At 43.5% G+C, this 15,435-nt stretch overlaps 1 protein-coding gene across 5 annotated transcripts in view; it reads right to left on the reverse strand.

Annotated features, from left to right (window-relative positions):
* Positions 1–481: 481 nt before the first annotated feature.
* Positions 482–15,435, reverse strand: part of JCAD (junctional cadherin 5 associated) — a 59,530-nt gene continuing 44,576 nt past the window's right edge. For 3 of the 5 annotated variants that reach the window (XM_030943118.1, XM_030943119.1, XM_030943117.1), the window contains one exon: positions 6,235–9,985. In XM_030943118.1, the coding sequence (XP_030798978.1) occupies positions 6,235–9,985 (3,751 nt within the window). Of the gene's footprint in view, positions 2,393–6,234; positions 9,986–15,435 lie in introns of those variants that run through there. The other 2 variants (XM_030943121.1, XM_030943122.1) reach the window with 1 other exon arrangement.

Consider the following 15,435-nt stretch of genomic DNA (forward strand, 5'->3'; position numbering starts at 1 on the left):
TTTTTTAAGATCTTGGATGTTTGTGTGCTTTGGAAAAGTAATTACTTGACATAACTGATGAAACAGACACATTGCAGAATCAATAAACCTATTCCTATCAGAAGAAAATAAAATGCACAGAAAACTTCTGTTCCATGTAGACATAAACAGAAGGTAATAGGAATGCTTATATGGGACAATATACAGTTCTTCTGCAATCAAGGTTAAACTAAAACTTTCAATTAATTGCTATGCATCTCAGCTTCACTGGTTAGTAGGAAGATGAGAGTGGATGAAGTTCTTTCAGAACTGTTTTTTATGGGCAGGATTCAGGTGGGGAGGCACTAGAGGGAGAAACATGTTTTGTAGCTATTTACAAGTCCCTGGATGTACTAGATGGTGATGAAGAGAGGTGAATACAGTAAGAGTGGTAGGAACAGTTTGTCAACAAGTATTGCTACACAGCATGTGCAAGAGTTAATAAAATAAATTATACACCACATTTTCTTTTCAAGCAAGCTTTAAATAGTCCATATGTAACAGAATCATGTGTTACAGACAAGAAACTCTTGCTGCCAAAACACAGGATGAGTGTTTTTCCCGATCGTTCTTTCCAAATTACAGACTTAGGAAAAAATATTTCAAGAAATTACAAGATTTTAAAAAATAAAATTATGCTAAAACCCAGAAAAGGCCAAGAGAATAGACTGGTGAAGTACATGAACAAGTCATCAGAAAAATGTTAGTACACAGGTACTTACAAAAAACTTACAGGAATGGACATAAAGGCTTTTAAGACACAGATAATTAGCAGGCTAATTCAGGATCAAAGGGCAGAATGCATAGGCTTTATTATAAATTCTGTAATCCATGCATTTGTGTGTGCAGATAAAATATATTTAAAGCCATGTATTTAAATGCCATCAAAAAGACACCTGAACTTCTCCCCAGCAACACCTGGTGACTTCAGGGAAGAAGAACCCAGTTTTATTTACTTTTGTGCACTGGCCTAATCCAAACTCATAATCTGTAAAAGGGAACAAAGTATAAGAAAGCAAGCAGGCATTTTATCTGAGCCACTCGGCAACACTGGGACAAAGATCCAAACCCACTTTTTGGTAATCAGCGTCCCTGGAATGGAATGGCAGCAGCACCAGCCTGGAGAGTTCTCAGTGTGTTTCAGAAAGTGGCTCCAAGAAGAACGATCCAAGGGTTGAGTGGGAAAAATTAGAAATTAACCCTGTGGTAAATAGATAGATGGATAGATAGATAGATAGATAGATAGATAGATAGATAGATAGATAGATAGATAGATAGATAGATAGATAGATAGATGGCTTTTTTTCAGAGCAAAATAAGGTAGCACTACCAAGTAAGTGGCAATATGGTGTGTGCATTAAGATATATAAGTGAAATCTGCTTGGGGCACCTTCACTCAGAGGAATAAGTCTTCTTAAAATATAATTATAATAATAATTATAATAATAATAATACTTCTTTATACTTGCCACTTGTTAGCAATTGTTTACATCGTAGAAAAATAGATAGTATTCTGTAACAAGAAATATAGTTACTTTGTTAAAATGGGCTATTTTAAACCAGCTACTATTCTTTCATATAAAGAATTTCTAAACAGCAAAACAAAAACAGGTAATACTGAGTGCAAAACAGCCAGTGGTATACTTTGCATTGGTTTGAAACATAGTTGCCAGCTACTATAATTACATGTTCTGTACACTGTACTACAAAAGTCTTCCATCTTTCAGAAGCTTTTGGGTTTTGTTTTTCTTCTTTATAGGTGGTAAGTATTTAATCCAAGTGAATTCAAACTCTGGAAGTCAGAGAGAATTTCACAATCAGTCTTTGCTACCATTCTTTCACATTCCTTCCCCCACACAGTGCAGCAGCACTTTCTACTTATGGCCAAAAATCCCTTAAGTTAAACAAAGTTTAGAATGTAGATTCTTAGAAGTGTAGCTTATAGATTCACATTCTTTAAAAAATAATTTCACAAATTTCCCACGTTTACATTTACACCAATGTAACACCTCAGTTGATGCATTTCACTATCCTTGTTAAAGACTGAAATAAAGTTCAGATGAAAACTCTTTGCCAATGGTAGGTATTGTCTTAAACACTACAAAGCCAGATGGTTCCAATGTAGAAGTCATTTTTCTGTGGTCTCCGCAACAGCTTCAGACATGAATAGCTAATTCCTAGTGGCAGTGGTAAAGGCATTATCAGTACACCATGAACATCACAAATGGAGACAATTTCCAAATGTTAAAGAACAAAAACCAAACAAAAAGCACCCAGAAAAAAATCAGTGAAACATTCTTAGTAGAGCAGAAATTTCTCTATTCTCCTCTTCATTAATCTCACACCTTTTCAACTTTGGTGGGGTCATATGTATCTGGAAAAAAACAAGAAAACACTATTAATAATGTATTGTGAAATCTATTCAATATTTCTAGCTGTGGAAGTGACACATTTTTTCCCTAGCTTTTGTTTAAAAAAAGAGAAGCTGATAAAGCTTGACGCATTAAAGATACATATCACATTCCTGACCCAAATTCTGTGTTTTTACCAGTATAATTCAGGAACAACTCTGACCAAATGCATGAAGATAGAATTTGGGAAGGCCTTGGGTAGGTAGGAACAAGCACACTCAATGCTAAGTGATTACTTCCAGTTTTCAGGTGCTTTGACAGGAAGAAAAAGACATAAGATTTGCTCGCCCTTGTACTGAACACTAAGGACCAGCAAATGCTTTAAGCATCCTAGCAGGGTGTGTAAGGCTGGGTGAAGGAGTGATTATGCCATGCAGTCATCAGGGTCTTTTCATTTGATTGAAAATCCTTCATTTCAGATTAATTCAACAGAAAACAGGAAAGCACAGCTGCATTGCATCACTATGGTTAGTCTGTCTTGCTTCAGTCTGCAAAACTGCAGCTCATGTTTCAGCCTTCTTCACTAAAGCACTGGAATGGCTTGCTAACACTCTTCTTCACTTCCAGCCTCCCTCCTGCCAGTTCACAGGACATACCACAGGTTGGTTTTTCCTTTTCCCAAATCCCTGAGGACACTCTTCTATCAGATTTCTTGATTGGATTTATCCCACTGCTGGCCATGTAGTGAGCAGACATGACCCTTGTCAGTCTGGGACAGGATTGCAACAAAAAGGCTTTGCCCTGTGAGCTCTGCCTGCCCAGTGCCATCATGCAGACACCTGGCTTGCCCTTGATGTGCATGGTCATGGCATGTAGGAGCCAGAGAGGAGTCTGCAGGCACAGAGGGCCCAGACAAACCGGCACTGCAGCCGTGCTGCCGCGTGCTGCTTCTGCTCTTACACAACCTGGGAATCTGTGCTAACCTTAAACGTCCCTCCCGTAGGCTGTACTCCCACTGCACTCACATTTAAACAGCTGAGCATGAAAATAATTCCACACACAAATATCACACTTTGGAGTAAAACATTCATCCTCGGGACTTTCATGTTGATGTGAGTGAATGTCTTCATTCAAACATAAAAAGCATCAAAATCCTCCAGGGAAATTTGTGCTCCTATGTGCAAGTGTCCATCTGCTACATCCACACTCCTGTCAAGGGGGAACTGGCTAAGAAAGGACTTCTGGATTTGACCCCAGTGGGTGGATTTGTGTTGCAGAATCTTTTATCACTTCTCTTGCCCACCCTCCTGGAGCTGCTAGTCCAGCCAAGAAAGGAATCTGTGCCAGCAACACCTATGATTTCTGCTAAGCCTTTTCTGGTATTTCCAAACAGACACCACATGAATGCAAAAAATCAACAGGAATCAAGTTTTTGAGGGCTAGTGTTCTCTAGGATAATGCTGTATCTTTTTAAGCTTAATGCACTGATGGTGTATGAAGGTGCCTCTACAGCAGTAACTTTTTTTGGTCGTAAGAATTTTGCCATCTAAACTGTTAGAACATAAAATTCTGAAGTGTTCTGTGACAGGCTGACCTAAGGAAAAAAATGGATTTGCATTTCAGAAACCTGATTTTCCTAAGGCCAGACACATTCACATTAACAGAATTCCCCACAAAATTTCAGGTGCTCACTGTTTCAGGGAGTGGCAAGACAGGGGTGGGGAGGAAAGGAGAAAACCAGGCCACAAGACATGGAGCCTCTGCATGGCTCAGTGTATTTCCTGAAAGCTTACCCATGCCCTCAGCACCTAAACCAAGGACACAAAAGTGCCAGACCGACAGGCCAGGTCACCCTTTTGAGGGGGACAGACATTGGAGTTCTAGCACTGATACAGAAATGCTTATTCAACATTTGGTTAAGCTCATTTGAAATGCTCTCTACAGAAACAAAGCCAGATTAGCAGACTCATGTCTTCAAACAGCAAAGGAGAAAAGACATCCAATGCATTTGGGAACACTTAGAGATGTTCTCCTAATGGCAGTATTTGCATAGTAAGATGAGCTTGCACTCAGTTTTGGCAGGGCTCTTACTCTGAGATGACTGTTCCTCTGCCAAGCTACATTATACATGTGAAAGCCTGTTTCTGCTAAGGGCTGCAGCCTCTGTGACAGGCCCAGTCTGCAATTTTAAGTCTAACATCACCCTACCTTGCTCCAAATAAAGTGACCTTTTAGAATGGAATAATGGTTTTCCAGGATTAATTCTCATTTGGGCTTTCAATGGTACCAATGAGTTATTGTGAAAACTGGAGTGAGATTTAAAAGAGGAAGACACAACATCAGGCCTTTTTACAAACATAAATCTCCAGTCCCTCTGTAAGGTGAAGCGTTTGGGGGCAGCAACAAATCAGGGTCTCTTTGGATGGGAAGAGGCCAGAAGCCACCTACCCACCCCATGTGTGTCACCCTGGACATGCACAGCAGGAAGAGACATTTGTGCCATCCAAACATGGGGAGGGCTGTTATGGCTGTGAGGGAGCTGCTGCAGTGGGAACACACTGCAGAACACAAGCCTGGCATTGTCAGCAAGAGGGATAAATTTAGACCTAATTTACTGCAGAATAACTCTCCAATAAAACGCACACAATCTGTTTTGATACATCCCTGAAGTCATGTCACCACAACAGTTATTTTCTTCACTCCAGCAGAAAGCCCAAGGGAGGAAAGCATATGAAATGCATGTGGGGCAGACTAGACCTGATGGGTACAAGAAAGCTGAATCAGTCTGTTTGAAAAATCTGGTCTGGAGAAATACAGTTCAGAGCAGAGACAGACCAAGATGTAGGATACAGAAAAAAACATGGAGAAAAAGGCTTCAAGGCTGCAGGAGTCAATACTTAAAACTCATACAAGCATTTCTTTTCAGTTGGAATTGCATAAATCCAGGTTAAAGTAGACCTTATGTAATTTCAGTCCCTATGTACTGGAAAACTGTGACTAGATTTTTATCAATGAGGTTAAATGAATAACCTGTGCAGATTTCAAGGCAAAGTGTAAACTGTAACAGAAAGGATGAAAAAGGAAGGAGGAGATTAATACTAATTTAACAGCTTTCACACCCTATGTTTGCTCACTCCAATTTATTTAATGGACTAGGCAGGTGGCCTGGGAGATTTATCTCTTTACACAGGTCTATAGCAACAACTGATTTTCAGTTGGTAAAAAAAATGTTAAATGAAAACTGTTCCCGAGAGGGAACTGCTCAGGTTACTTTGGGGATGCAAATGGACTACAAAAGTTTATATGTTTTAGAGAGAGATCAGAAACACCAAAAAATAGTAAAAAAAAAAAAAAAAAAAAAAAAGGTGTTCACTGAAAAAGTCAACTTTCCATTTGTCCTGGGGTTAATAGTTATTCTCAACATCTGATCTGGAAAATATTCATGAGAGAGAGAATTTCCAGGCCCCTATATGCAGCCATTTCCCAGAGGCTTCATAGAAGAACATCGGATTTTTATTTTTAGTTTCTTCTGAACTATGATATAGTATGTGTCTACTTAAGTATTAGAGAAGGAAAAAAATTTGCATTCAAGGAACAGCTATGATTAAATGACCATATGTTCCCAAACACTGGCATTAGAGTGACTGTCTTTGAACTCCAGTGTTTTAGCCTGGCCATTCCCTGAAACAATTAGACAGAGATAAGACCTTAGGGAGCACTCCAGTCTCTGTGAATGAATTTCTGTATCACAAGTGAGTTTTACAGTAACAATTCCTAAAATGGGACCAGAGAACACTCATCTTTTCCACAAGGAGAGCAAAGTGGGTGGCTCCTAGATGAGGATAGTACCACCTACAGCCTGTTACTATTTGAGCAGCATTACGTGGGCATAAGCAAACTGATCATGCCCATTACATAAGAAACGAGTACCCATCTGGATCTCCCATAACAGAGTCTTACCTAATGAAAAATCTCTGTCAATCTTCTTCTTGTCCATTCCACCTAAACATCCATTTTCACTAAGAGAGATAACACGCTTGGAAACAGTCCCTGAGCTTGCCAGTTTGCTTCCTCTCTCCTCTGGTACCTTCGACAGCTTCTCCTCATCCACCTCCTCTCCCGAGTCTGCGCTCTTAATGCTCAGGCGTCTCATGCGCGACACAGAGTCAACTTCTTTCATCCGCACCAAGCGATCCATGGCAGTCCGGCTGGGTGGAGAAGCGAGCTTGCCTTGGAGTGTCTCTATCACTTTTGAGGTGCTCCTCACTCTCTTTTCTGAATGCTGATAAGCAGCTGACTTGCAAACCAAGTTTTGGTCCTCGCCTTGGCTGGGACTCACAGGTTGTTCAAGAACTTGTTCAGTTACCAGTGGTTTAGTGCTGGCTTCCTGGAGAGTGGCCTGGCTTTCAACAGGGTATAAAGATCGCCCTCCCGCTCTGACAAAGAGAGCACTCTCTGTCCAGCCACACTTTCGCCTGCCTTCATAAGAATCTTCTTTTTTTCCTTCTTTGTTACTTACTGTGTTCCCTGTCGTTGATGACTCAAAGTCCTGAGCACCGTTTGAAGGGCCAGTGCCTGGGTGGGACCCAACATGGTCATCTGGAAGGAGAGACTCCACTGCTATATCTATACCTAAAATTCTTGCAGCTCTTGCCTGCAATGACTCATTCACAGGGATTTCCACTGCATTTGCATCCGGAGAGTGATCAGAGCTGTCAGCACCAGGTTCTGGGGCCACATCAAGTCCCACTGACCTCAAATCTGGCTCAGAGCACCTTTGGTTCCTCTTTGTTAGTGACAAGCATACTCCTGACCCTCTCTCTAACACCCTATCATTTGTGGGAGTTGCACATTTGGTCAGTTTAATAAAGTCTAGGTAATTTTGGTCTTCACTCATCTCCTGCAAGACAGGGTTATTGAAAGGATTACTGTGACATGAACTACTTGAGCTACTGGACAAAACTCTTTTGACAGGGCTCTCATGAACTGGCTGTTTGCTTGTTCTACTCTTGGCTTCCCCCATCCTCATTTCTGTTATCAGTCTTCCATCTGTTGGCCTGACTCCTTCACTGCTCCCTCCTGGCTTTGAAAAGCCTTGAAAGCCACCATATCTTGGCTCGCTACCATGCTCTGTCCCCATGCTCCAACTTTCAGACTTACTTTTAACCCTTCCTGACCTAATTACAGGCACCTCTGGCACAACCATTTCTGATTTCGCACCATGTTTTGGCTCCTGGCTTGATTTCTCATTTCTGGACTCCCTCCTCTGCATAAAGGCACCTGCCTGCAGAGGAGCTGCAGCACTTTCCAAATCTTCTTCACTGCTTGTGCTCTCCTCCTGCCCTTGCAGCTCCTTGTTAAAACTTTCTAGCTCACTTATTGCATCCCAGGGACGGCGACTTACAGGTTTCAACAGGAACTGCCCAAATGGCTCTGTACTGTTGCAGGGAGCACCTGGTTCTCCCTTAACTACATCTCCCTTGGAAAGAAGGCCATTTTCCCTCTCTTGGACAGGCACAGGCTGGCTCTGGTGGGCTTTTGGGGAGGGAGACTTAAGGACTGAGGTGGCAGTCCTAGAAAATGCACTGTTGCTAGACTGGCTGAGGTGAGTCTGGCCCTTCATACTGTAACTGCTCTGCCTGCAGCCTCTCTCATCAGAAGGTGACCCTGTCTGTTTTGCCCCCACTGTGGATGTTGTACATCCTGGGAGTTTTGGAGATAGCTGTTTACTACTATCAGGCTTCCCAGGCTTTGTACCATGGAAAAATTCTGGGCTCTCGGATTCTTCAGAGAAACTTGTCTGCGTCTGCTGGTCTTTGTACTGATCACCTGGCCAGGAGCCAGAATATTTGAGCTCTCTGTGTTTTGTAGGCTGAATAAATCTGAGGTCATTCATTTGTTTGAACTCTTCTGGTCTCCACAGCTCTTGTTTTTGTAACTCATTTTTATTGGTCATGCTTCCTGTAAGCGCTTGTAACTCCAAGTCTGTTGAAGACATACTTAAGAGACTTTGTTCTTGCAAAGCTCCATTGTTATCAAACCTATTCTTATCAGGGCTCTGAGTTATGTTGTTGTTCCTATCTGTATCTGGCAGATTGGATTCTGATTTAACTGGGATGGAGACCAAACAAAATATAGTTTCATTCATTTTTTTCTTTGAACTCTTTTTGCTCTGCATCCCAGTTCCAGGTTCAAACTTTTTCACTTTTGTAACAGTCTCACAGGTGTTGTCCATATGTGAATTTCTTACAGAAAGTTTGCCTTTCGTGTACTCTGTGCTGGCTTCGTTACGGGGGCTGTGATTAGTTGCTCTACAATTGTCTCTTTGGTCCGGCAAGGCACAGTTTTCCTGATCTCGGATGGATGGTGCCAACCATCTGTTGCTATGGGTGGAACTGTTGGAAGTTCTTTCTCCTTTCGCAGAACTGGACAAGTTTGATGCATCCACAAAGGCACTGTTGTACTGTACTTCAAGATTTCTCTCTTGCAAAGCACCAGAACTGGGACTACATGCATTTTCCATGTGGTTAGAGTTGCCCTGCAGACCTTCCAGTGGTGCAATTTTAATGTGTCGTATCCGAGGATCATCAAAGGGAATGTACTGAACGGATCGCAGGTGGTCAGCAGGGCGCCTTGCATGGCTTTGCTTCCCATGAGGAAAATGGTTGTCTTTGCAAGGGTCACCCCCAACTTCAAAAGTATTCATTGCTGGTCGTTGGCAGGGGACAACCCGCTCTGCAGGACCCTGTGGATCACTGCTGGCGCACGGGTTGGTGTTAGGCACTTCACTGGGGGAATGGGGGGTCACATGTTGGTGAGATGGGGATTTGTAAGAAGGAGGAGGTACATACACTGGGGGCTCCAAACCAGAGTCTGGAATGCCAGCATCTTGCCTTGGCTCATTGACTTTGGCTAAGTAGGAGATAGGCTCTTCTTTCTGGTAGTGGTCCTGGAAACCCACGGTTTCTGCAGGTGCCCTAGTCTGCCGCTGCAGTTCATAGGATGGAGGCTTGAGAGGTCTCCCATACTTGGGCTTCACCAGGGGAAGGAAATTGCCTCCTGTTCCATGGTGCTTGGCTGGTTCCACATTCAGTCTGTTTGGGGGATAGGAGGGGGTTTTAGTGACGCTGAGCGAGTTGTTACTGTTGGTCAGGGAGGGCATTTCCACGCACCTCATGCTCTCAGGTGAAAGGACCCTTGGCAAGGACTGCGATTTCCCCCTGCTCTGGGTGCTGAGTACGTTGTCTCCCAGCGTCAGTGAATACAGCTCTTGAAGCAGCTTCTCCCTGTCACCCTCAGACATTTGCCTCCCTACCTTTTTTGGCTGGTTCCAGCTCTCTATTTCCAGACTTTGCCATTTGCAGTCACTGGGCACTTCACAGCTTTCCTGCAAGCCACTTCTTTTGCCATACCCTGCACCTGTGCCCACCTTCAGCTGATTCTCCTTGGGGTGCCGGGGTGCCCCTGGGGCTGCAGCCAGGCCTTTCATCTCCACACTGGCCTTCTGGGAATAGCCCAGTAGCACACTGAAGTCCTGTCCTCGTCTTCTCCAGTAGGCCAGATCTTTATCACTCTTGGACTGGGAAGACCGTGCTAAATGAGGCCTGTCATAAGCCCTGGAAAAAAAAGCAGTGTCAGAGGCAGTGTGCACAGGTGCCAGTTCTTTCTACCATGGGTTAAGGTCATTAGGAGGTCAAATGATGAGTTATGCCATGGGGATTTGTGTAATCTATTTGCAACCAGATGACAATTTTAATGAGAGGATTTAAAAGTCAGCCAATTAACATGGGTAAAGGAAGGGAAAGAAGCTCTTCTGACAGGTTGTTAGCTATGCAAAGATGTTAGAAAGAGAGACAAATGCACACAGTTACCTGCTGTGCAAACACGCACAGCCCTCCTTGATGGACATTAGAAAATTCTCTGCCCACAGCAGGGGATTTGGAACTAGATGATCTTGAAGGTCCCTTCCAACACAGACCAGCCTCTGATTCTAAGATGCCATTCTAAAACCAGAAGTGACTGCCTTAAATTACTTCTGTATCCTGCTAAATCAAAATCTATAGATGTTAAGGAGACTACTGTGGTATTCAAGTTTAATATGGTTCCAAGAAGCAGAGGTAGGGAGAACAGGTAGGTGTCTATATCGTAAAATTTCATAAGATAGAGTCTGTAAGAAACATGATTTGCATCCTGGTAAAAGTGCTGAAATTAAACATGTCAGTTCCTGAATTGATTCTTGCTCATCTTTCTGAGGGAACAAATTTCTTCAGGGTGCTTTGGATTAAATGACACATGTCACAACAATGGTGATGTATCAACACAGTTCTGAATAAAACGGAAACAATATTTTAAATGTAAAATACTTCAAAAGAAGTATAAAATTCTTAAATAAAAGAATCCATCAGTGAAATATGAAAGACATTAGACATTGCAGATTAGAAATTCAGAACACAGATTTACACGAACATAATAGGTTCATTGTCTGCTCTGAACAGAGTGTAAACTGTTTTATACATTTCTGCAGAACAAAATTGGTACCCTTCTATATAAATAATTAATTTTCTACTTGAATAGCATTCTGCTATTCTTGTACCTAAGGTGTCCAACAATATAACTGCCTTTACACTACGCGGCTGCCACCAGCATAAGACTGGAAAGAAAAATCAAAATTGACAGAAATAGGACAAGTATGTAGATAGAACCCAAGAATTTCTTCCTCCTCCCTGCACCCCAAGGTATATAAACAGCGTCATCTGGCTCTTTTTTACTAAAAAAATGATCTATTTAAATGATCTATTTAAATAGGACTTTGTGAAGACATAATACAAGTCAAAATTCAGAATGAAAATTAATCCATGAAGATCCACAGCAATTTTCTTCTATGTAAATTACTTTCATCCTATGAGTCTAAAAGTTTAAAAACCAGACTGGGATAAGGAGCATCTTGTTCACATTAATTCAATTGGATTGAGATTGAGCTTCTGAACAAAATGTTCCGCCTCTGAAGCATGAAACACAGTTTGATTGCTGAACCCCAAGAAGGAACAGACATCTCCATTAATCAATGAAATATAACAGGACACCTCCTATATCAGAAGCTGACTGTAGTAACAACCAACACTTCCATGGGGAAATATACAGCTGAACAAATGCTGTTTTCAACCTTTTATCTCATCCCCATACTGCTGTGGCACCATCTGTATCTGTGTTTACAAAATGAGGTGAGAAACAGGGTCCAGTAAGAGTGAGGAGAAAATGAACAGGTTGCTCTTTCTGATTGACTTTGTCCATCATTGTAAAAGGGTCTACAGAATTTGCAGGAAGTACAGTCATAGATTCCAAGATCAGAAGAGACTATTAGAATTATTTAGTTTGACATCTTGCTCAGCACAGGCCATCAGACTTCTTTGAGATGATTCCTGCTTTAGGTGCTTAGAAAAGCACCTAAAAATTCTGATTTTTAAATATCCTGTGATGCTGCAAAGCTTAATTCACCATTAAAAAAACCCCATGAAGTAACCCAAAATCCTTTTCAACAGAAAGAAAGTCCCCCCATTTATTAAAAGCTGTTTAAAAGATTAAATTTATTTTTAAAGGTTAATATCTAGACTCCAGTAATGAACTTCAGGACATTATACAAACCACAGTGTAATTTGTACTATGTCATCATTGCAACAAGAGTGTAAAAAAGACATTTAAAAGGAGGCATTTAGAGCATTTTAAACTTGATCCTTTCTAAGATCTACTCATAGGACAGACAGTATCTGTCTCTCTAAATCCTGGCTAAGGCATTAGAAGTGCTTACACAGCCAGCCTCTGTCAGGGACTCTGTAAACTTGTGAAGATGACACTGCACTGTGCAGAGGGAAGAGGATGCTCCAAGAACCCTCCAGTGCAGCTCCAACCTGAAGTCTCCTCTGCTCCCAGTGATGGAGAGCAGCTCCTGCACACCTGCATGCAGGCATGGTAGGCAGGCACAGCACAACCACGCTGCTTGTGGCCACAGCTGCAGCAGAGAGTGCCTCCCACCTGGACATGTGGCACTTCTGGCTCTTGCAGTCCATGAAGTGCTGCAAGGGGAAACTTCCAAGAGCTACCCCAAGTTTAAAATCCTTCACTGCAGCCTCACCAAAGGTGAGGTGGTGCATATCACCAGGGAGAAGGCTTCACAGCCCCTGTGTGCAGCAGCTCATCTCTGACTCTGCCACTACCCAATTCTGTGTCTCTCCAGGATGTGCCAGTGCCGACGCACAATGAAATGCACACCCAGACACAGCAGCTTCCACGTGCGTGAGAGCTGGGAGGAGGATGGAGCCAAGGATGGAGCAGTCCCATGGGACCAGCGGTGGAGATTTAAGTTCCAGGGACAGAGTGGTCCCAAGGGATCAAGGCGATGGGTTTTAAGATTATGAACTCTCTTCTAACAGGCCTGCTTCTAATGAGTATCACATTTGCTCTCATAAAATGCTTTGAATTGATTCTATATAAAGTTAGTTTAATTAAAATGGTTTAAAACCCCCAAAACTATTTCTAGCTTTCTGTGAATTTTAGGTCTTTACAAGAAATGAGGCCATAAGTCTAAGCTGCACTGGCTGTATGACCACATTTCACCAAGCTGTCTTGCTCAGAGCCATGGGCTGGAGCTGCCCTTTTCCCCTAGGGTGATGCTGGACCAGCAGGACCTCACATGATGCAATAATGGGGCCAAAAGTGAAGCAGCATGGCACAGGCATCCAAGTCCAAACCCTGCAGAATGAGGCCACTGCAGGGCTATGTAGGCAATGTCTGTCCCTATTGCTGGCTGCCAGCGTGCAAGTGGAAAGTGTTGGGCACTCAGTAGCTCATCCTGCATGAGCTGCAGGCACTGGCACAGACTTTGTGCCCCACAAAGGGCACTGTTAAAAAAGTCAGCAAGGTGGAAAAATTTTCAGAGGGCTGTTCTGGACACTGGCAGCTACTGTTCTATTTTGAGATCCTATCGTCACATACACTCTTCTGAGACCCAGCATTGGAAAACACCAATATACTTTTCTAATTGTTCCAGCAGGTGATCTCATTAGTGATATCTATTTATCACTAAATTTGCTAGCTACTAACAGTTCCTCCCACACAAACAATAAGCAAAGTGCCTCTTCTCCCTACTTAGAACAGAATCAGAAGGGAGTTCTGTGAAGAGAACTCTCATCTACACCCATAGGATCAGCTTTCCATTTTTTTTTACTTGTCTCCTCTTCCAAATCTTTACTGTGTGGCCTAAAAATGCTCAGTTAAGCAAGGACAGCCAGGAGAGCCCTCCTACCATCTGCTCCCTCCGTTGCCTGAAGAATAGGATGGAGCCAAACACCCCTTCCCCATTCCACCAGGGCATCGCTCTCCCCTCACATGCACCAGGAGCAGTGGCTAGGAAGCCTCTACCCTCCTCAACAAGGTTTGATTAGCAGAACAACTTCAATAAGCAGAGACAACAGCATCATCCCCTGCCATCACAAAAGACCACAAGCCCTGCAAACCTGCCTGCAAAGGCAGCCATGATGCTGGCAACCTCACCCACTTCTGTGGTGTATGGAGATGATTAGTTCTACATCAGTGGTGTAAACAAGAGTATGGTATGGATAATTCCCTGGACAAGGAGCCTAAGCCATGCTCAGAGTTGCTGTGGAACTGTCACCATCCCTGAAGGACACACACAGCCTGCTCAGGGCCTCTCCTGCCCTGTGCTAACTGGGAAAGCAGTACCAAGAAATGGTGGCAGGAAGCCTGCGATGTCCAGAGAGTAACTCGCTGGGTGGTCATGTTCTCTTTGGGCCCAGATTGTCCCCAGGTCTCTGCAGTGTGCAGCACTTCCCCAGCTGGGAACCAGAAGCTGATTTCCCAGAGCAGTCCAGAAACCAAGCAGTGATATCAAAACATCTGCAGGAGTTCACCCCAGCCCGCCTGTCACTGGCCTGAGCACACCCAGCTGGGCCACCACAGGTATCTTCTCTCCAGCTTTGGAGCATGACGTGGCAGCCTTGTGACTTGGGAGGGGACCTGGAGGGGCTCAGGAGCTGACACGAGACACTGTAGTGCTGTGGCTTCCCTGGATCCAGCCTGGAGAGCTCCCTCCTCCCTTCCCAGCCCAGCCCAGCCATGCTCCACACCAGAGGCACCAGCTGCTAGTCCCTTGTGAGAGCTCCCAGTAGGCTCACCTGGAATCAGAGTTTGCTGTAACAGCAGTAGCAAGAAAATATTTCTATTTTTATGAAAGTGTGACAAAGCCATTTTCAGGTTTGTGTTCCCTATGTTATGTGCAAAAGCCACTTTTAAAAACCTGGATTAATATTTAACTGTAGACTGGCAGGTCCCACCCCTTGCATTTAGAAAGAGGTGTTTAAACTGTTTGAGAGCATTATTTGATATTTAGCCAAGGCCAGAAATTACAGATACCTCTGCCATATCCAAGATGTGGGGCAGATGTGTGAGCCCCTGCAGATGCACCCAGAGGAATGGGAAGCAGGGAGGCAGCAGCCCTCCCAAACCCCTGTGCACCCACACAGGCTCTGACAAACAGGCTGCAGGAGCAGCAGTGCTGTGGTAGCTTCCAGCCTCACACAGTGAGATCTTCTTCACAACAGTATTTCTCCACACTAAACTGAGCATCCGCTTCAGCACCACTGCACACTCTCTTCCCTTGCTTCAAAACCTTCTTCCCTTTCATTCTTTTCAGTATCTTTCCTCACTTTTTTTGTTGTCCAGTTCACTTCATCCAAAACACAGCAGAAAGCACCCTCCCAATTACCCTTACATCTGTGTTCTGTCCTTCCTTCTCTAGAATGGATGGTTCCACCTGGAGACCTTCACCAGTACTTGCTGTCCTATGACTGCTTTAGAGGGCTCACATCTCTTCCTGCCCATTATCCTAACAGGCAACCAGCAGCCATTCCTGCTTCAGGCAAACAAGACTTGCAAGGGGAAAAGATGTGAAGGGAAAGAGCAGACGAGCCCAGGAGTAAGGAGACACATGGCTTTGCCACATGTTACTGAAGGTCTTTGTAAGAGGACAAGCTCCCAAGGTGACAGTGTTTGT

Source organism: Camarhynchus parvulus, chromosome 2 (assembly GCF_901933205.1).
Source record: "Camarhynchus parvulus chromosome 2, STF_HiC, whole genome shotgun sequence".
Taxonomy (NCBI): domain Eukaryota; kingdom Metazoa; phylum Chordata; class Aves; order Passeriformes; family Thraupidae; genus Camarhynchus; species Camarhynchus parvulus.